A 22,348-nucleotide genomic window follows, 5' to 3' on the forward strand; every position below is an offset into this window, starting at 1 on the left:
CTTTTCTCCCTCCCTCCTTTCCTTCCTTTCCCCCTCCCTTCCTTCTTTTCCTGAAATATTTCAAAGCTAATTTCTAACCAAATGTCATTTCAGCCTACATACTTAGTACGTATCTCTAAAAAATATGCAAGTTTTCCTTATATTTTCTTACATTAGGCATGATTCATTGGAGTCCTCTAATACCCAGTCTGTATTTAAATCCTCCTTGTTGTTGCAAAACTGTTTTTTGTTGTAATTGAGTTATCAAATAAACTTTTCCAGTCAAACTTATGGATCTCACCTTTAATATAATACAATGAAAATCAACAGATATTTATTAAGTGCTGACGATGTGGCGGACATTTTGGCACTCAAACATAGTATCTCATATTGATTAACTTTTCACGCATATCTCAATTTTACCTTTCTTCCTAATTTATAGTCTCCATGTTTCTTCGTCTCACCTCACAGTACCCCATCCAGTGGTATGGATATAGTAGGACCTCAGTAAACCTTTGATGTATGTTCGCTGCTTTCCTCCCTGATTGAGAGCTGTTTGGCTTTTGTTGGAAATGTGAACTTAGGATATAGTCACAGATACACCACGATTAGGAGCCTACATATCCAAAGAGGGGGCTATTCTTCTGCGGTTAGTGAACACGTTATTGTCTAGATGTCCTTAGGACACAGAACAATGTTGTTCTAGTATTCTCACTTTGATAAAATATGTGCATCATTTTTCTTTTTACTTTCTTAGCTTTGAAGAATTCTAGAAAGTATTCTTTGAACTCCAAAGCTTGAAGGGAGAAAAGTCACCTAAATTCTAGACCTGTATTAAGAATAAAAACTGGCTTTCATTTTATTAAACAATTCCTTTTCTATGCAGTATATTGAGTACCCCTTTTGAAAGAGGAATTTAGAATATCTTAAGCCAGCTTCTATTTTATGGGTATTCATAAACATTCTTGTCAAACAGGAACATTTGGCTGTGCTTTTAAATGTTTTCACACTGAATTCATATTGTTTTCTCTCCCTTCTGGAAGCCCCAGTGGATTCATTATAGTGTTGCAGCAACTTTATCAAAGTAAAGGCTTTTGTATAAACTACTTAAGCAATGTTATCATTTGTTATAATTGAATGTGGAAGTAAAATATCCAGGGATGATATACTCCTATTTATCTATCACCAAAAAAAAAAAAAGTAAGTTTATATGTTATAAAGGGATGTATTACTTGTATTGGTTACTAGATACAAGGAAGTCTCTGATGGAGGTATTTGGGTGTTTAGTTCCAGAGCAAATTTCTTTATTTTTTGGAGAGGGATATTTTAATTTTTGAAAGAGAAAATAATGATAAGTAAACTAAGTTGTATATCAGCACATTCTATTACTATGTATCATATGATGTTAGTTTTTCTACACATTAAGATCTCCAGGTTTTTAAAAACTACATCAAGCAAATTTCATCAATTTTATTTGTGACCCAGTGAAAGATAATGAATTAAGTTTTTGGTAAATGCTATTTTAGAACTTTTTTGTTAGTTTTTTGAAGACTTGATTTATTTAAATGATTTGTTTAAAGACAAAAATCTGGAAGTCTTAAATTTATTGCATAGCAAAATAATTGAGCTTCTTTGCAGACAAATTAACATTTTAATGTAAAAATCTTATTTATAATAGTTATAAAGTTTGTGAGCTTTCTAGGAAGATGACTTACGAAGTTTACTTAACATACTCACTTGACTTTTATAATGAAGTGATTTTTTTTGAGTGACCGTTGTGTTGGTTAGCAGGGAATCAAAATCCTTCAGCACAGCGGTTGTTTTCAGTACTAACAAATAACTCTGGGATAACCACTCACAAACTCTTCAACCATGCAACTATAAAAACTTACTTGAGGCAAAGGGTGGGTGAATGGGAAAAATGAATCTGGAAGCATCTGTTCTAAAAGTAAGTCTTGAAGGTATCAGAATAGGTCAGATGGAAACCTGGCAGACCCAGATCCAAGGTGAATGCTGAGATGGGAACAGCGTTACCCTAGAGCAGGAGCCTGGAGCCCAGGGCCATCAGGACTGGGTAAATAAATGAGATTTAGGGATGCAGCAACATAACAATTGAATGAGAACGAGTGAGGTGTACATAGTGTGTAAAACAGATGAAATGTTTTCTGCTGCTCCGTGATCTTTTGCTTCCGTTTACTTTGGCAAGTCTTTTGACCCTTAGAGCTGTCGAGGAAGCTTCTGACGTCGCTGGCCTAATCTTTTAGCTAGCAGGCATTCCAGCAACAACAGAAGTGTTGGTGAAGCTGGGGAACAACCCAAGCCCTGGAAAAAATAACAAGTAGCAGAGGCTGGCTCTAGCCAGGGACTCAAGTTTGTTGTCCACAGGGCCTGTTGTGTTCAAATCAGGTCCAGGCAACACAGATATGGGAGGTGGTGTGTGTTCACTCAGTTCCAAGGATCTGCCGTGAACAGTACGAGATCAGTGCTTCTGCGTGAGGTCTGTGGACTACTGCTGATTTGTCATAATGTGGTGGTTTCTGATTTCAGAAGAAAAAGCAATGAATTGTTTCAAAAACATTGTTCAGATGTGAGCTATAAGATTTCTGATAATTGTTACAGAAATTCTACAATGAATACATTTTCAATGTTTCATATACTACAAGAACTATGTCATTTAGCTCATCTTGATTGACTAAGATTCTGTTAAAAGAGTCCAGTTTCTTTGTCTTGTAATTTGCACATTGTTTATATTTGTTGTTTTTGTTATTTTTTTTTTACTGCTGTGTTGTATATCCCTAGTTGCTTAAAAGTAGTTCATTCACTGAAGCTTAAAAGTAGTGATGGCAATAGTAACACAAATAAAACTCTAAATATCGGTGTAAGAATAAATGGCAAACAGTATACAGGTGTGAATATAGATGGGCATGTATATGTTCTGCGACAAGTGAGATAGCCAATGTTACAATTTCTCACAAGAGCCAAAAAGCAAAATATGGGTAGAAGTATCATACTTTGTATCAGAAAACTGGATTTAGTTCTACCGTGTACCCATTCGTTGCTGGTGCCCAGTATATTGTCATTGTGAAATTTTATTAAAGTGGCATTAAGCTATTGAAGCTTTCTAAAATTTTTTTTAAACAAAGCACAGTGACATCTGGTAAAACAGTCCAAGTTTTCAGAGACAGATTGCCTGTTCAGCTCTCTTGCTCATTTTTTACTTGATTTTTAAAGAGTTGATTTATAAGAATCCACTATATATTCTGGAATGTGAGCTTTTTGAAGTTACGTGGCATTTCAAATATCTTCTCTTATGTTGTGTCTTTCCTTTTTTAAGATGCTTTTGGAGGAACAGAAGTAATACATTTTAATGCAGTCAAATTTTCCTGTCTTTTCCCTTATGTTAATTTTATACTAAGTCTAGACATCCAGAAGAATATGGTCCCCACCTTGTTCTTCCTCAGAATGATCTTGGCTGTTCTTAGCACTTTGCATTTCCATGTGAATTTTGGGATCAGCTTTTCAAATATTGTAAAAATATGTGTGGGATTTTGATGGAAAGTCATTGAGTTTATAGGTCAATTTGAAGAGAATTGATATTATAATATTGAGTCTTCTATATGTGAGTATGGCATAATTCTATTTATTAGGTTTATCTTAATTTTTCTCAATAATTGCTTATTGTTTTCTGTGTAAAGGTCTTAAACATCATAGGTATTTGATTTTCATTTAATGTAAATAGTATCTTTTAATGTTTTTCATTTTCTACTTGATTGTTGATGTGACATACAAATGCAGTTAGCTTTTGTGTATGACCTTTTATATAGAGAACTTACTAATTGTCATAAAGTCTTATAGTTTATAGATTTTCTTGGATTTCCTATATAAGTATCATATCTGCAAATAACAGGTTTATTTTTACCCTTCTAATTCTGATACCTTTTCTTTTTCTTGCCTTATTGTTCTGTCCAGGATTTGTAGTAAGATGTTAAATACTAGTAAAAATAGAGGTCATCCTTGTCTTGTTTCTAGTTTCAAAATTTCAACATTAAGTATAATATTTGCTGAGGTTTTTTGTAAAATACCCTTTATCATATTAAGGAAGTCTCCTTCTTTCCCTAGTTTGCTAAAATTTTTTATTATGAATGGATGTGGAGTTTTATCAAATGCTTTTGCTCCATTTATTAGGATGACCATAGGGTTTGTCTCCTCAGCCTATTAATATAGCAACTTCTATTGATTGATTTTGTCTGAGTTTCAAATGTTAGACCAACCTTGCATTTCTGGAATAAACCTAACTTCATGAATTTTCTTTTTATATATTGCTTTGTTCAGTTTACTGTTATGTGGTTTAAACTTTAGCATTTATGTTCATGAGTGAAACTGGTCTGTAAATTTCCTTTCTTGCACTGTTCTTGTTGGATTTTGGAATCAAAGTGATGCTTCACTCACTGAATAAGTGGAGACATTCTTCTTTTTCTATTCTTGGATGAAATTTTGAAAGTTAGCATTATTTTTCTGTAAATATTGAGTAGAACTTACTGGAGAAGCTCTCAGGAGTTTTCTTTGTGTAAAAGTTTTTAATTATAGTTTTAATTTCTTTAGTAGTTTTAGGCCTATACAGTTATGGGTTTATTCCGTGCCAGTTTTGGTAATTTGTATTGTCTAGAAGTTTTTCCATTTTATCCAAATATTCAAAAAATTTTAGTTAAAATACTCTATATCCCTTATTATTTTGTAATGCTACAGAAGCTATTAGTAATCTCCTGTTTTCATTTTATTTGTGTCTTCTCTTATTTTTTCACAATCAGTCTTAGCATTTTATTCGTCTCTTCAGGGAACCAACTTTTGGCTTTTTGAACTTCTCTCTTGTAATTTGTTTGCTATTTCCTTAATTTCTGCTCTTGTCTTTACTGTTCTGTTTTCTTTGGATTTATTTTGCTGTTAATAAATTCTTGAGATGGATTTTTAGCTCATTACTTTTCTGCCTTTCTCCAAGCTTTTATTGATATATATTTTCTTCTAGACCTTTCTTTAGCTACATCCTCTGAGTTTTGATATATTTCCATTATTTATTGAAAATATTTTCTAATTTCCAGTGGGATGTCTTCTTTGGCCCATAGATTACTTAGATTACATTAATTTCAAAAGTTGTGATTATCTTCTTGTCTGCATTGTTGATCACTTGTTGAGACTAATGTTTAAAAACAAATCCCACTCTAGTTGTATGTTCTATTTCTGCTTATAATTCTGTTCTTTTTTGCTTTCTAATTTACTTTTCATATTTGTATTATCTCTTGGCACATGCATCTCTAAAAGAGCATTACCCAACTCAGAAAATGTCTGTGTGGATATGAGATGGCTGATGTGTATTTAAATACATGTATTTACATACATACATATATCATCACGTGTTCACAAAAGATAACTGTGGGATAGTTCTAATGATAAAAAATTACTGTTTATTGAACAATTATGATTTATTATACACTGCAGTTTGCATCCATTTTCTTGTTTAATTTTCCAAGCAACACTGTGAGGTAGTTGTGTTACCCCTCCTTTACTGATGAAAAACCTGAGGCTTAGAGATGTTAAAGCATTAGAATCGGTTCCTATAGTAGTGGGGTTGAATTTCATACCCACATCTGACTTGGAAGTCTTTATTCTTAACCACAATATTGTACTAACCCTTGTATATTAATTCTCGTTGGAAACTATTTAGTATAAAGCTTTGTAAACTTGGGATGCAATGTGAACATTATTTTAAATGGCACCAACGTGAATTTTAGCGTTTTCAGGTTATTAATTTAAATAGAGAATACTAAACATAGTCATAACCAACATAAACTCTGTTACAATGTGAATTTTATTTTTCTGCTTATATAAATAATACATGTTTATTGTTTTAAAAAATCAAATAATACAGAAATATTTAAGGAAGTAAAAATCTTCTAAGATTCTATCATCCTGAGATAAGCTCCACTGACATCTTGAGGACCATATTTTATATTTTTCTACATGTATATGTTCACTTGTATAGATACTATTACATAAATGGGATCTTCATTGCTGTTTTTATTATGGATGGACCTTTATATTTTTGAATGGTAGGAAGCAGAATACTTTCTTTATGGCGTTAAAGGAGTTCTTGTTTACCAAAGCAACTATTAATTTCTTACTTTAATTTTATCAGGTCAAGGTAGGCAATGAAGTTGCTACTGGAACAGGACCTAATAAAAAGATAGCCAAAAAAAATGCTGCGGAAGCAATGCTGTTGCAACTTGGTTACAAAGCATCCACTAGTCTTCAAGATCAACTCGACAAGGTGAGAGTTAAGTTTGCATGTATGTGTCCTATCCTGTCAGAATGTAAAGTGATGAACAAACTCTGTTTCAGTGTTCCTTGACTCCAAGTAATGTCTTAACTGGTGTTAAAGTAGGTGTCAAGTTTTGACTTTTCTAAGGCAGAACTCTGTATCTTTGAGATAGATTCTCCAGGTACAAAATGACATTGTCTCTGGGGTCAAGGTGAAATATTAATTATAATCTTACAATTAACAAATATGAAAAATTTCTTGTATTGTTGTACATATTTTATATAAAACCAATTTAATAATTTTTAGCTTATTCACTAGTGGGTTTTTGGCATATAGACACAGTTTTAGTTTGTGCTTTTTAAGAACAGAGGTTGTTAGCCTTTCTTTCTGGAATACAGCTGAAAACACTGGAAATAAAGATCCTGAGTTACCCCTGTAGGGCAGGAACTATATTGGACAGACACTCTATAAATTAATTTTTCTATTTACTTTAAATTTAAAAATAAACTCAGAGGGTGTTTATTTTCTGCCAAGACTTGTGTTCATGGTCCCCTATTTCTTCTGCAGCAGTTAATGACGTCATTAACACCTCCCTCTGTTGCAAAAGAAGCAGAGAACCCTGAATTCAGGGCTTGGCAGGATACTGGCTGAATTTCGTTTTGTATTAAATTATCATTTTATCTATGCATATGTAGAAATTATTTTTAGTAAACATTTTATTTACATGAAAATTTATAAAACAGGCTTAATAATCATTTCTATCAAAAGTAATAGGCTGCTTTCCATTCCATTTTCTCCCATAAGGATTCCGTTTCAGAGATGTTTTCAGTTTCTGCAGGAACACATTTCTGAAGTTTAGAGTAGAAACAAAATCGTCTGTTAAAAAACATTTAGACATACTTTTGTTTTTAAGGCAGCTATGCATATCTAGTTAGTTATTTTGAGTGATTAAAAAATTATTTGTCTGTGTGGTATCGCTAGAGATTTCAATTTTGTTTTTATAACCTGGCTAGTCAGTGCTTTTTCTTCTTTTAAAAGTATTTGTAACATGAAACCTAACATGTGTTCAAGTTTCTGTAGTTCTTATGTTGTATATATGTTGTTTTAACTTAACACATTTATATTGACTTAAAACTGGTGAGTGATTTGTAAAAATATGTCAAAATAGATTTCCTCATAGACATTTATTTGTAAGTTAAGTGAAAACAAAACAGAACAAAAAACCAGCATTAATTTCATTAATTTGAAAAATGTTTTTTGCATACCCACAGTATTATGTTAGGGGTCCCCAAGAAACAGAGCCCCACGGGATATATGTGTGTATATATGTATGTGTGTGTATCCATACATCTACATGTATATACACACGTATACATATATATACACATAAATCACACACAGATACTTATTTTAAGGAATTGGCCCCATCAATTGTGGAGGCTTGGCTCATCCAAAATCTGATGAGGAGGCCAGCAGGCTGGAGACTCAGGGAGGAGTTGCAGTTGGAGTCCAGATTGTGTGCTGCAGAGTTCCCTCTTCCTCCAGGGGCGGTCAGCTGTTTCTTCTAGTCAGGCCTTCAACTGATTAGGCCCACCCACCTTACGGAGAGCAATCTACTTTACTCCAAGTGCAATGATTTAAATGTAAATCTCTTGCAAAAACACCATCACAGAAACTCCCAGAATAATATTTGACCAAATATCTGGACACCGTAGCCAAGACAAGTTGACACATAAAATTAACCATCATACCCACTAAATGCCAGGCACTTATAGCTGAAGATAACAAGATGACTCAAACTTGGTTCCTGTGCTCGAGGAACTGACCAGTAAGTGTTAGGAGTGAGGAGCTTTAATTGTATAGCAAAAATGGTAGTATCTTGGGACCTAGAGAGCATGAAGGTGAATCTGGAAAGTCAGGAAAAGCTGACATCACTGTTTTTATGTGAAGTAAAGAGTTTGACAAATTAATAATTTAAGATTTGAGCGTGAAAGTGACGTGATCTGGTTTGCATTCTTCAAAAGACACCCTGTCGGTAATGTAGTGAATGGATTTGAGCAGGATGAGGCTGAAGGGAGGGAGGCCAAATTAGGAGAGGAGCAGAATTGTTCAGGTGTTCCTCAGGGTCTGCACGAAGGCGGTGGTGGTAGAGAGGAGAGGGGAAAGACACCAGAGATATATTTGAAGTGTAAGTGATAAGATTTCAGTAGCAGGTAACATGCCTGGGAGAAACAGGAGGAAGGAGGGGGAAAGAACACCTGCAAAAAGGACACGTGGCGAACGGCTTTGAGAAATGGGTGGCAGTCCTGTGCCGCAGAGGGAACAAAAAAGAGGAGGACTGAGTACATTGATTTGTCAATAAGAAGATCTCTGGTGGATGTGGCAAAAGCAATTTAAAAAACCCTGCAAAAGCTGTTTTTAAAAGCTTGCTTTTAAATAAGCAAGATATATACGTGATTAAAAGAATTCAAATAGCACAAAAGAGTAAACAGTGAAAAAAATGTTAGTCTCACTTCACCCTGAGACCCTCAGTCTCTTAGTCTCTCTTCCTAAAGGCATCTCCTACAATAAGTTAATATTTGTACAGCATTTAGAATAGTGTCTGAAATATAATGAATATTATGTAAGGGTTTGATAAATAAAAATAAAATGAATATCCTTACAGAGATATTCTGTGTGTATACACTAATATACCCCCATTTTATAAAAATGCATATTTATTAAGGTGCAGTTCAGTGAATTTTGATAAATATGTGTGTATATGTTCATTAACCACCACCACAATTAAGATTTATAACATTTCTGTTAGCCCAAAATGTTCCTTAGTGCCCATTCATAGTTAATCTCCTTGCCTCTCCTCAGCCCCTGACAAGTATTGATCTGATTTCTGTTTCTATAATTTTGCCTTTTCCAGAATATCATAAAATTGAATCATACATTATGTAGCCCTTTGTGTCTGGCTTCGTATTGCTGAGATTCATCCATATTGTTGCATTTATTGTTAGCTTGTTCTTTTTTATTATTTGTTATTTTATTCTTCACTAACATTTGGGTTGTTTCCAGTTTGAGGCTATTATAAATCAAAAGGTCATAAACATTCATGTGTAAGTCTTTATATGTACATATTCCTTTCGTATATCCTATATGTACATATTCATATAATAAGTGCATGTATAACTATAAGAAACTGAAAATATTTTCCAGAGAGGCTGTACCGTTTTGCATTCCTACCAGCAATGTTTGAGAGTTCCAGTTACTCCTCTTTAGCTCTTGATACTGTCTTTTTTATGGCTTTGATCATACTAGTAGGGTATAATGTTACCTCATTGAGTTTTAATTTGCATATCCCTAATAACCAATAATGTTGAGTATCTTATCATGTGTTTGTTTACCATTCATATCTCTAACTTGAAGTATCTGTCTTTTTAAAAATTGAATGATTTGCTTTCTTATTACTGAGTTGTAAGAGTTCTTTATATATTTTTGGAAACAAGTCCTTGATCAGATAAAGGATTCCCCTGCCTTCCCCTCCTCTCCTCTCCCCGTCCGTCACGTCCCGTCCTGTCCTCTCCTCTCCTCCTTTTATATGTAGGTTATCCAGTTGTCTAGCACCATTTGTTGAAAAGATTAATGCTTTTTCCATTGAATTCCCTTAGCACCTTTGTGGAAAATCAATTGACTACATATGTGTGTGTCTGTTTCTAAATTCTCTATTCTGTTCCATTAATTTATGTGTCTGTCTTTAAGCTATTACATCTGTATATAGATTGCAGCTTTTTTAGTAAGGTTGGAAATCAGATAAAGAACTCCATCTTTGTTCTGGTTTTTTTTTTTTTAAAGATTGGGCACCTGAGCTAACATCTGTTGCCAATCTTCTTTTTTTTTTTCCTTCTTCTCTTCCCAAAGCCCCCCAGTACATAGTTGTATATTCTAGTTGTAGGTCCTTCTGGTTGTACTCTGTGGGACGCCACCTCAGCATGGCCTGATGAGCAGTGTTGTGTCTGTGCCCGGGATCCCAACCAGTGAAACCCTGGGCCACCAAAGTGGAGCACGCGGGCTTAACCACTCTTCTACTGGGCTGGCCCCTCTTTGTTCTGTTTTTTAAAAATTGTTTTTGCTAGTCTAGAGCCTTTGCATTTTCATATAAATTTTAGAATCAATTTCTACCAAAAGAAAAAAAAAGCCGGTTGGGATTTTTCTTCAGGATTGTGTTGAATATATAGGTCGGTTTCACATAAATTGCTATCTTAAGCATATCGAGTCTTCCAGTCCATGAAGAACATCTAGCTCTCCGTTTATTTGGTTTGTACTTTTTCGTTGAAATATCTTTCATAGTGTTTATGTTTATCCCTTAGTGTTCTCATGTTTTAGAATGCTATTGTTGACGGTATTGGTTTTTAATTTCAATTTCTAATTCCTCTTTTCTAGCATATAGAAGTACAATTGGTTTTTTATGTTGACCTTATATGCTGTGACGTTGCTAAACTGACTTATCAGTTATAGTAGCTTATTTTGTAGATTATTTGTGATTTTCTGCTTTGATGATCATGTCATCTGTGAATAAGGACAGTTTTATTTTTTCCTTTCTAATCTTTGTGCTTTTATCTATTTGTCTTGCTTTATTGCTTTGAGTAGAACATCCTGTACAGTGTTAATAGAAATGATTGATTGTTGAATAGAAAAGCAGATATTCTTGTCTTGTTCCCGATCTTAGAGGGAAATCATTCAGTCTTTCACCATTATATACCATGATCATTATAGGTTTTTTTATAGATGCTTTATATCAAGTTGATATTTCCTTGTATTCCTGCTTTGCTGAGAGGTTTTATTTTTCCGTAGTTATCAATGAATATTGAATTTTGTCAGTGTTTTTCTCTGTACCTATTGAGATGCTCATACTTTTTTTTCTGTTTAGTTTTTGATGTGGAGAATTTCATTGATGGATTTTTAAAAATTTAATGTATACATGACAAAAAATAACCATTTTGATCATTTTTAGGTGTACATTTCAGTGGCATTAAGTTCATTCACAATGTTGTACAGCTGTGACTGCTATCCATTTCCGGAATGTTTCATCATCCTTAGTAGAAACTGTGTACCTATCAAACACTAACTCCTCATTCTCCCCTCTCCCCAGCCCCTGGTAACCTCTGTTCTACTTTCTGTTTCTGTGGATTTACCTATTCTAGGAACCTCATATAAGTGGAATCATACATATTTGTCCTTTTTTGTCTGGCTTGTTTCATTTTTTCAAGGTTCATCCATGTTATAGCATTTATCAGAATTTCATTCCTTTTTAAGGCTGAATAATATTCCATTTTATGGATATATCACATTTTGTTTATCTGTTCATCTGTGGATGGAAATTTGGGTTATTTTCAACTTCTGGCTATTGTGAATAAAGCTGCTGTACACATGGGTGTACAAGTATCTGTTTTAGGTTCCTGCTTTCAGTTCTTTAGAGTATAAATACATGTGGGATTGCTGGATCATATGGTAATTCTATGTTAATATTTTAAGAAATTGCCAAACTCTTTTCTGTAGTGACTGTAACATTTTATATTCCCACCAGCAATGTACAGGGTTACAGTTTCTTCACATCCTTGCCAACACTTGTTTTGTGTGTGTGTGTGTGTGTGTGTGTGTGTGTGTGTGTGTCTATGTGTCTTGGTTTTTCTTTGTCTTACTTTTTAAATAGCTATCTTAATGGATATCAGGTGATATTGATTGATTTTTGAATGTTGAACTAAGCTTGCATGACGAGCATAAACCCCACTAGGTCGTTATGTATTACCTATATTTTAGTATATTTCTGGAATAGATCTGCTAATATTTTTAAAGAATTTTTATGGCTATGTGTATGAGAGATACTGATCTATATTTTCCTTTTGTTGTAATATCCTTGTCTGTTTTTCCTGTCGGTATCAGGGTAATGCTTACATCATTTAGTAAGTTTGGAAGTATCCCCTCCTCTTCCATAGTCTGGAAGAGTTTGGTATTGTTGCTTCCTTAATTGTTGGGTAGGATTTTCCAGGGAGTCATCTGGGCTTAGAATTTTCTCTGTGGGAAGGTTTTAACTACAAATTGAGTTTTAAAAAATAGATATAGGGCTATTCAGGTTACTTCTACTTAAATGATCTTTGGCAGTTTGATATTTCAAGGAATTAGTCCATTTCATCTAAGTTGTTGAATTTATTTGTATGAAATTGTTTATAACGTACCCTTATTGTCCTTTCAACGGCTGTAGCATCGGTAGTGATATTCCCTCTCTCGTCCCTGATATTGGTCATTTGTTTCTTTTCTGTTTTTCTCCTGATTAATCTGGCTAGGAGTTTATCTATTTTTTATCTTTGTCAACCAACCAGGTTTTGGTTTCATTAATTTTTCTCTGTTTTTCTATTTTCAGTTTTGCTGGTTTCTGCTCTTGATTTTATCCTTCCTTCACTTGCTTTGAATTTAGTTTTCTGTTCTTTTTCTGGTTTTGTAAACTAGGACCTTAGATGAATCTGAGAACTTTCTTGTTTTCTAATATAAGAATTTACTGCTAAATATTTCTCTTTAAGCACTGCTTTAGCTCTGTCCCACAGATTTTGGTAAGTTGAGTTTTTATTTTTATTGAACTCAAAATATGTGCTAATTTCCCTTTTGACTTCTTCTTTCAAGTCCTATATCCCTTCTGATTTTCTGTCTACTTCTTTTGTCAAGTGTTAATATCTGAAGCTCTGTTGTTACATACATATATATTTAGGATCGTTATGTCTTTCTGATGATTTGACCACTTTATTATTATGTGATTCTTTTTTCTTTATCCCAGGTAACATTTCTTGTTCTAAATTCTGCTTTGTCTGATATTTATACGGACACTCCAGCTTTATTAGTGTTTGCATAGGATATTTTTTTCCCATCATTTTACTTTTAGCTGACCTGTGTCTTTATATTTAATTTAGTTTCTCTTAGGAAGCATAAAATTGGGTCTTTCTTTTTAAAATCTAGTTTGGTAATCTCTGCCTTTTAGTTGGGGGTGATTAGACCATTTGCTATTATTGTAGTTATTGATATAGTTGGATTTAAATCTACCATATTACTAGTTGTTACTATTTACTCCATTTATTCTTTCTTCTTCTTTTTCTCTTTGACCTCTAATGTGGTCATACATTTTACCCTTCTGTGTCTTTATGACCTCCTGCTGTAATCATACTATGTTTCTATGACCTTCTATTGTGGTCAGACATTTTACTTCTATGTAGAGTATAAAACTCACAATTCATTGTTACTAATTTTACTTTATATGGTCAGTTATCTTTTTATGGGGTTAAAAGCAGACAAACGTCTTATATTTACCTTCATTTTTTATCGTTTTCCATACTCTTCATTCATTCTGTAGATCCATATTTCTTTCTGGTATCATACTCTTGCTTGTCGAACTTGTGTTAATACTGCTTATATTAGCAGATCTTCTGGCTATGATTTCTCCCAGCTTTTCTTTGATGAAAAAGTCTGTTGCATCTTCATTTTTGGAAGTTATTTTTGTCTGAATGTAGGATTCTAGGTTTTTCTGTTTCTTTCTGTGTGTTAAAAGATCTTTATCCATTATCTTCTGACTTGCATAGTGTTTAATATGAAATCTGCCAGAATTCTTATCTGCTGTTTCCTCTTGTATTTTTTTTTCCATTCAAAGTTGGGGCCTTCAAAATTTTCCTTTTTCATTGGTTCTCAAAAATTTGATTGTGATATGTCTGAGTCTTTTCTTTCTTCCTTCCTCCTTCTTTTCTGCTCTCTCACCCCTCTTTCCTCTCCCCTTCCTTCCTTTCTCCTCCTTTTCTTCCTCTACCTCCTCCCTTTCTTCTCCTTTTTGTATATTTCCTTCTTAGTGGTCTCTGAACACGTTGGATCTATGATTTGTTATCATTCAGTTATTTTGTCAAATTCTCAGCTATTACATTTTCAAATATTTCTTTTTTTTTTTTTTATAAGATTTCATTTTTCCTTTTTCTCCCCAAAGCCCCCTGGTACATAGTTGTATATTTTTAGTTGTGGGTCCTTCTAGTTGTGGCATGTGGGATGCCACCTCAGCATGGCTTGATGAGTGGTGCGATGTCTGCGCCCAGGATTCGAACCAGCGAAACCCTGGGCCACTGAAGCGGGGTGCGTGAACTTAACTACTCGGCCGTGGGGCTGGCCCCTCAGATATTTCTTATTCGATGTTTTCTCTGTCCTTTGGAGTTTCCAGTAACACATTTGTTAGACCATTAGGATTGTCTTATAGCCGTGGGATTTTCTGTTCCTTTTTATTTTCCACTCTTTTTTTTGTGTGTGTCTCAGTTTGAGTAATTTCTATTGATTTATCTGCAGTTTTACTGATTATTTCTTCAGCTGTGTCCATCTGTTAATAATGACATCACCATTAACTTTTATCTGTGATATTTTTTCCCCAAGAATACCCATTTGCTTTTGTTCTGGAGTTCCTATTTCTCTGCTGAAATTCCCCATGTGTTCGTGTGTGTTGTCTGCCTTTTACATTAGCCTATTAATCATAGGAATTGTAAAATTTATTTCTTATAGTTCTAGCACCTGGGTCATCTCTGGGTCCTGTTTTGTTTTCTTCTCAATCTTTTGACAGTGGGTTATTTCTTCTTGCAATTTTGGGTGTCTCATGATTTTTTAACAAATCTTCAACATCATGTATCAAGAAACATTAGAAACACTGCTTGTTACTTGGTCATAGGATTATGGTGGGTCTGGGGCCATCGTTCTTGATTTTCCTGTCCAACATCATTGTTAGGCAGACTCTGTGTGCCTGGGTCTCAGAGGTGGGTTTTTCTCAATGTTTCTGCCTCCTTCCCCTTGGTAGCTGAACTTTACTCTGGATCTGTGGGTGGTCTTGGGTGCAGCGGAGTTTCCCATCCCTCTCCCAGCATTTTCAGGCCTCTCCTTTATATTGGTACAGGGCCTTCTCTCAAGGGGGTTTTCTACCCTCGTTTTTGCTTTTTCCGAGGGGCAGGTAGCTTTTGCTTCTACTCTTTTTCCACAAGCAGTGAGTCTTTGCCTGAGCCTGGGCAACAGGATTTCATGTTTCTACTCCAGAGGCGGACGGGGGTTTGTTTCTCCCCTTCCTCTCACTAGAGGAAGAACTAGGACAGCAACTTGAGCTGTTTGCTTTGTACGAGAGGAGAGTCTATAGAAGTGTGTAAAGCTCCCTGCCTTTCTTCCAGTGGCACACGTTCACCTGCTGCACACACGCACCACTGAGGGTGCCCTCTCTGGTTTCCAGCTGTACTGCCGGTGGTCCTCCTGAGGACCCAGGGAGGCCTGTGGAAGAGAGCTTCTGTGTGGAGTTCCTAGTTTTTCTAAGGTGTCATACTACCCTACACCCAGTCTTTTAGACTTTCTCGATGTTTCATATGCTTTTTTCTTGCCTGCGGTTTTGGCATCCATCCTTTTCTTACTTGCTCTGCCAATGTTGAAAGCTTTTGTGAGCTCTTCCGCTCCCCAGAGAGGTTTGTCTGTCTCTAGAGTTCATTTTACTTGGTTGCTTACAATCTCAGAACTCTGACGGCTCAAGAAAAGTTATGATTTTTTGCATTATCTGATTCTTTCTCGTTGTTACATTTCTACATTCTAAGGAAAAGTGGAACACTGTTTCCACCCCTTTTAAAGTACACTGTTCTTGGGGCCGGCCCTGTGGTGCAGCAGTTAAGTTTGCATGCTGGCTTTGGCGGCCCAGGGCTCGCCGGTTCAGATCCCGGGTGCGGACATGGCACCGCTTGGCACGCTATGCTGTGGTAGGAGTCCCACATATAAAGCAGAGGAAGATGGGCACAGATGTTAGCTCAGGGCCAGTCTTCCTCAGCAAAAAGAGGAGGATTGGCAGCCAATGTTAGCTCAGGGCTAATCTTCCTCAAAAAAGAAAAATGCACTGTTCTTGCAGTTTTGATTTTTTTTTCACCCATATGTTGTATTTTCACTTCTGTTTTGGAGTTTGTTCTATGTCAAGATGCAACTGGCGTGTGTTTCATTCTTTTTTATATTTGATTATTATATTGGTCAAAGTAATACTCATGTATGTATAAAAAGTCAAGATTTATTCAAGATTAATGGTATGAAGACTCAAGATTTGTAATAAAAAACCATTCTATCCTGCCCTGCCACTGGCCATTTCTGCTTCCCCTTTTCCAGAGGCAACCACTTACCACCTGTTTTAGCTGTTTATTCTATTAGTTTCTACTATCAGTAGCTTGTACTGCTATTTCTTGATTTTTTGTTTTTAGATATTATCTGAGTTCCTGCTATAAAACAACGATTTAACTCTCTTATACAGACCCCACATGTACACTTTTCTGCATCTTTCTAACTTATCCCTAAACTGTCTGCTAAGGAAACACATCATGTAATTTTCTGGTTTCTTTTTTTTCTCTTTCTTGGAGCTCTCGCTCCTCCTCTTATGGTTTGGATTGGTCGTTTGCTAGGTCTGCTGAAGAGCCACTCTGTTGGTTCTCTTCTTCGCCGTTATCCTGAAAATTCCTTTTGCCCCTCTCTCTCGTGGAGTTGCCTGTTTTCTGGACAGTTTCCTCTGTTGTGGATTTTCTTCCTTGTTTTGATGGAGCGCATACTTCAGTAGCTTCCTGATAGACGATACATTGGAAGTAAATTTTTTTGAGATCTTGTAAGTCTGAAATATTTTTCCTTTCCACACACTTAGTTGATGGTTTTTCTGAGAGATGATTCTGAATTGGAAATAATACTTTGACAGAGTTTGAAGGGCATCAACCCGCTGATTTCTGCCTCCCAGCGTTACTCTTGGAGCTCCAGAGCCTTCTGATTCTCACCATGTCTATAAAACTTTGCATTTCTTCCCCCTCTTGATGCTTTTCTGACTGTTTATTTTCCCAGGGGTTTTGAAATTTCATGGATGATTGACTTGATGTGTATATTCTTTGATAAATTGTGTTGAGTGGGTGGGTTTCAATCCAGAAATGCATACACTTTAAAAGTGGGAAATCTCTTATATTATTTCTTTGATAATTTCTATCCTTCCTTTTTTGCTGTTAGTTCTTTCTGGGACATCTGGATGATCTTCAGATTTTTCTTTCTTTGTTCCTTTGGTTTTTTCTTTCTCTTTTCTATTTCTATATTTTTCTCTTTTTGTTCTGTTTTCTAGGAGATTTCTTTAAGTTTGTCTTTCAGTCCGTTTTTTGAATTTTTTTGCTTTGGCTATTGTATTTTTTGTTTTCCAGAGCTCTTCCTCATTCTCAAAATATTTCTTTCTTAGCCTTCTGTTCTTGTTTAATGGGTATAGTATTTTTTTTATGTCTCTGAAAACTTTTTCTTTTACCTTTTTTTGAAGTTTTATTCTGTTCCCTGTGTTATCCTTACCATTCCTGGTGGGTCAGAAGCCTGGCTGTCGTCTTCTGAAGCCCAGATGAGGACGGGAGCTGGGATTTCATCTTCCAGGATGTAACTTTGGACTCCATTGCCTTATTTGCAGTGTGGCGTGTTGATCCCACCCTCAGCCCTGCCTGGTGTTCAGAGTCCCTCTGTTTTAGCCTTTCCTGAGGGGAAACCTCTTAGGAAATCTGTCTCTTTGGGGTCAAAGAGGTGACCTGGAGATTTCATAGCACTCTGAAAAACTTCCAAACAATCCTTCTGTTTTCAAGCCCTTCCAGGATTCATTTTTAGAGGTACCAGGTATGTTCCTAATTCCTGAGGCCTTCCAGGGTCCTAGGGCACAAATCGGTTTACTTTTTGTAAGCTCTTTGTTGGCTTCCTGCTCTGCGGGTTAGGTTTCAGCCTGCTTACATCTGCTAAGTCAGATACAACTTGTCATCTGCTTTCCAGGTTCCACACTTTGACTTCTCTCTTCTTCTGTTGACTCCTTTTCATATTCTGTGAGGAGGGAGGGGGAGACAGGAGGGAGAGAGAGTTTATGGATTATTGGATTATCAGTTTAGAGAGGTTTCAGGAGACAGGAGAGGTTACGAGTTGTGTTTACTCTGTCATGTTTAAGTAGGAACCTTACAAAAGTAGTCTCATTAGAGTGTTGGGGTAAAAATCAGAGAGGGGTAAGCTTGGGATTCAGATGAAGGTGAAAAATTAGGCCTAGGGAATATAACCTAATATTTAAATAGCCTTGGTTATGAGAGGAAGGGAGGGTTGAAATGCTAAATTTATTATTACCAACTTCAGCTAAGCTCTCAGATGCCTGAGAATCTGCATTCTTCCTTCAGCCTGCTCCTCCCCTCCCTAAAGTAACTTAGTCCTGCTGTGTACACGTTCCTCAAATTTATAACCCCCTCAGTCAGCTCTCCTCTCCTTCCGTGGTCTTGTCTCGTACCTGACAGGGAGCATATAAGTGAGAGTCTCCCCAGCCTTCCCTTCATAATCTATTTGCATTTACAAACATTTGCTCCTCCTCCATCCTTTCACAATGGTAAACTGTTTGCTAGAATTGTATTTTGTGTTGATATCTGGATTAAATTTATCCATTTGCTCTTTGACAGCTGATAACATAAAATGCTAATTATAATAGGAAATATGTCTTTTTTTCCCCCTGGAGTACTTCATATCGATAATAGCAGCTCCACAGAAAGAGAACATAACCAGTTAAAGTCACTTATTAATTTGATTAAAATGGTACTACAAAATAGTCATGCGTCGCTTAACGACAAAGTTATGTTCTGAGAACTGCATTGTGAGATGATTTTGTCATTGTGTGAACATCACAGAGTGTATTTACCCAGACCTAGATGGTATAGCCTACTACACACCTAGGCTCTATGGTACTAACCTTATGGGACCACCGTCGTATATGGTCTGTTGTTGACCGATACATCGTTATGAAGTGCATGACTGTGTCTGAGTTTCAGAATATATTTTACACCAAACATAGATCATATCATCTGGAAAAAGTCAGGATATTACAAATTTTACTTCAAATTAGGGCTTAGTTTTCAATTTTTTGTGTATGTCATTGGCAATATTTGGTGACCCTTGTCATGCTTTTCCAGAATAGACATAGTAACATTTCTGTTGTTAGTTTGACCTCAGGAGTGATAAAGAAGCTCTTTTAATAACTTTAGCACTTGTGATTATTGTTTACTGTTTGAGTAAGAATTGTTTACTTTTTAATCACCTAGACAGAGCCCATTTTGGACATAGTACATATAGTGAATATGGGACTTTCTCGATGACTTAAATTATAAATTTAAATGAACGGATAAAAGCAGAAGGAGACATGAGGAGCAGATTCAAATGCAGAAAAGGGGTGACTGATACTGTTCATGTTAGTTACTCTTGTGTCCATGGTCCTGGAGTTGCACTTGGAGAGAATAAGTAGAATAACTATGTGAGAGACCTTTGCCCTTGCTTAATTGATTAGTTAACTTTTTTTCTTCTTGAATAAGTCTATTTCTCCAGATTTAAAAAACTGACTTAATCTTTCAGACTGGGGAAAACAAAGGATGGAGTGGTCCAAAGGCTGGGTTTCCGGAACCAACAAGTAACAGTAAGTCTTCAGTTTTACGTTAACTGCACTTGGTTTCCTCAGTGGTTCAGTGATTAGTCCGTCGCTGGGTGTACATTGGGTCTGTTTGGGCCCGAGATGCCAGGTTGAGTGTTGTGGGGGATACAAGGAAGTCATGGTGTTTGCTTTGCTGGAGCTGACAGAAGACTCAGGCACTCATATCCTTAACGTGGTTAAGTCATTGCACACACATTACCGTTTAATCCACAAAGGGGTGACATTCTTTTTTTAAGGTTGATTTTATTGCAACATTATTATGCTATAAAAGAACCAAAAAAGAAAAGCAATTATCTACAAGCCCATTATACTCTAAAATCACTTGTTTTGCGGTTCTGATTCTGTTTTAGGTACACACACATTTTTGTGTAATTATAATATAGACAAAAGTTTGTACTATGTTGTTTTCATTTAACATTGTAATGAGCATTTTTCATGTTATGCTGAGTCATTAGAATTTCTAATGTTTTGTTAAAGCCACTAATTGAAGTATTGGAAATGTAAGAATAAAATTGCTGACAGTTTCATTCCAATTATAGTATTTTTAGGGACTTAAAAATCCACTTTAGTTTGTTTTTTTCCAAAGGTACGTGATCAAGCCATTATGCATTGGAAGCATAGACATTTTTCTTTAACTTCCTCCCCGTCTCTTTCAAAAAGCATCTATTTTCACTGAAGTGACCATTTTACTGTAACTCAGTGGAACAAAGCCAGCCAGTGAAGACCCTGTCAAAGTGACGTCCCCAGTGAAGTCAAATCAATCTCATTTCTAACCCTATTTTTCTTCCTTATAACCTCTGGAAGCTGAATAAGCTTCAATATGTAAATTGTCGTAATGAAAAGTATTCCTTGATGTTAGCAGCTCAACTCTTGATGTATAATGAAATTAGTAAAAAAAGAAACTCTTATGAAAGCATGCTTATGAGAATTGAATTCTTGGATCATCAAAACTACCCTCTTGAAAAGAATAGTTCAGTGAGGTAATGGTAATCATGGATTACTTTCTGGGAGTAATTTAATATGACTCTGAGCCTTTGGTCTACATCTGTGTATCAGGATGATGAATGTGAAAGGCTTAGCACATAGCCCAAAGGAAAAATGGACTCAGTTCAGGATTCTCAGAGAGTTTGTGTTTAATTCTTTAGATGGTTAATATATAGGTTTATAACTGCTTGGTAAGGAAATGTGGGAAAACATTAAATTGATTTCAGTTTTATGTGAAATACTTAGCACAGTACCCGTTTCTAGTAAGCACATGAATGTTGATTTCCTTCCATGCCTTCTCTCTCCCTGTTTGAATAAAAATTATATAATTCTGTGTAGGCTTGCCAGAAATTCCATTCTTATACTTTTTATCTGTTGGATGTTTTTTGCATATACAAGGTGACCAAAGAATATATAGTTTATAATTGAAAAGTTGCTTTTGGCGCTGGATAGTTTTTCAAAGAATATAAACGTTGTATTTGAATATGGAAGTCAAATAGTTATTAACTTGGCAGTTTTAACATGAAATCACGTTATAGATAACCTGCAAACTTATATCATTAAACAGTGGTGTTTTGACTTTTAGCTTTATGTGTTTGTTGATTTTTTTTAACTTGCTAAGGGATTTTGGAACTCCTTTGCAAGTATGGGAAGATTTACTACAAAGAAGCCAATGAGTTTCAGCGGTCAGAAATGTGTAAGAATACATAAAAGATTTTCTTTTGACATAATGTTAGAAGTGATAAAGCTATTTGAAGTCAGCTTGAAACTTAACCAAATTGTTAACACTTTAGGATTTCCTCTGGTCTACAGTAGTTCAGACTGAGAATCTGAAAGAATAATGATCTTTCAACTCTTCCCCACTGCGAGGGGGTAAGAAAGCTGAATACGAGAGTTCTTCCCTCTGAGCACGGAGTGGCCCCTGCCTCAGGTTACCACAGAGGGTGAGGGCAGCCCAGCTCTGAACAGTAACTGTGGCATTCCCCGAGGGCTGCTTCTCTTGAGTCTGGCCCCGGCGTCCTCTTGAACCAGCTCTTTAATATAATATTAGGAAAAAGTTAGTCTCTTCTTAGGGATTGATCACTCAGATGATGAATCCGTTACCTGAAAATTAATTTAAATCCATAGATTTGGTAACTTTGGTTAAGTTCTCTTCTATTTAATCAATTCCTTAAGTTGAAATTCTGCCCTAAGTGGTTTCTGTCCTATGAAGAATACCAGTGTTAGCATTTGGCAGGCAGAGGCTAGAGCCTGGATCTTTCAGGATGGCGCGTGTTGGGGAAGAAAGGAATTGGAGACTGGCCATGCTGGTCGCCTCTCTGACATATTGTCTGACCTTGAACAACTCATTTTACAGCTTACTATTCAATGTGCTCTGTTAAGAGTTGTATACCAATCTACAATGTTGGGTATCTTTAATTATCTAACATTTGTAAAATGATTAACCATTCTTGGATCACATCTGAAAAGGTAACATACTACTTTGTAAAAAAAGAGAATGCCCTTATAAAGTGATTGTTTTCTTTGTTAAACTCTACATTACTTCACAAATTGTA

The 22,348-nt window shown here is 35.6% G+C and overlaps 1 protein-coding gene across 50 annotated transcripts in view; it reads left to right on the plus strand.

Annotated features, from left to right (window-relative positions):
• STAU2 (staufen double-stranded RNA binding protein 2) overlaps positions 1-22,348 on the plus strand; it is a 298,560-nt gene that overhangs the window by 119,285 nt on the left and 156,927 nt on the right. For all 50 annotated transcript variants that reach the window (XR_011543351.1, XR_011543354.1, XR_011543356.1 and 47 more), the window contains 2 exons: positions 6,170-6,301; positions 19,733-19,793. Coding sequence is in view for 41 of the 50 variants with exons in the window: in XM_070631483.1 (XP_070487584.1) it covers positions 6,170-6,301; positions 19,733-19,793 (193 nt within the window). In the remaining 9 variants the exon portion in view is untranslated. The remainder of the gene's footprint in view (positions 1-6,169; positions 6,302-19,732; positions 19,794-22,348) is intronic.

Source organism: Equus przewalskii, chromosome 8 (assembly GCF_037783145.1).
Source record: "Equus przewalskii isolate Varuska chromosome 8, EquPr2, whole genome shotgun sequence".
Taxonomy (NCBI): Eukaryota; Metazoa; Chordata; class Mammalia; order Perissodactyla; family Equidae; genus Equus; species Equus przewalskii.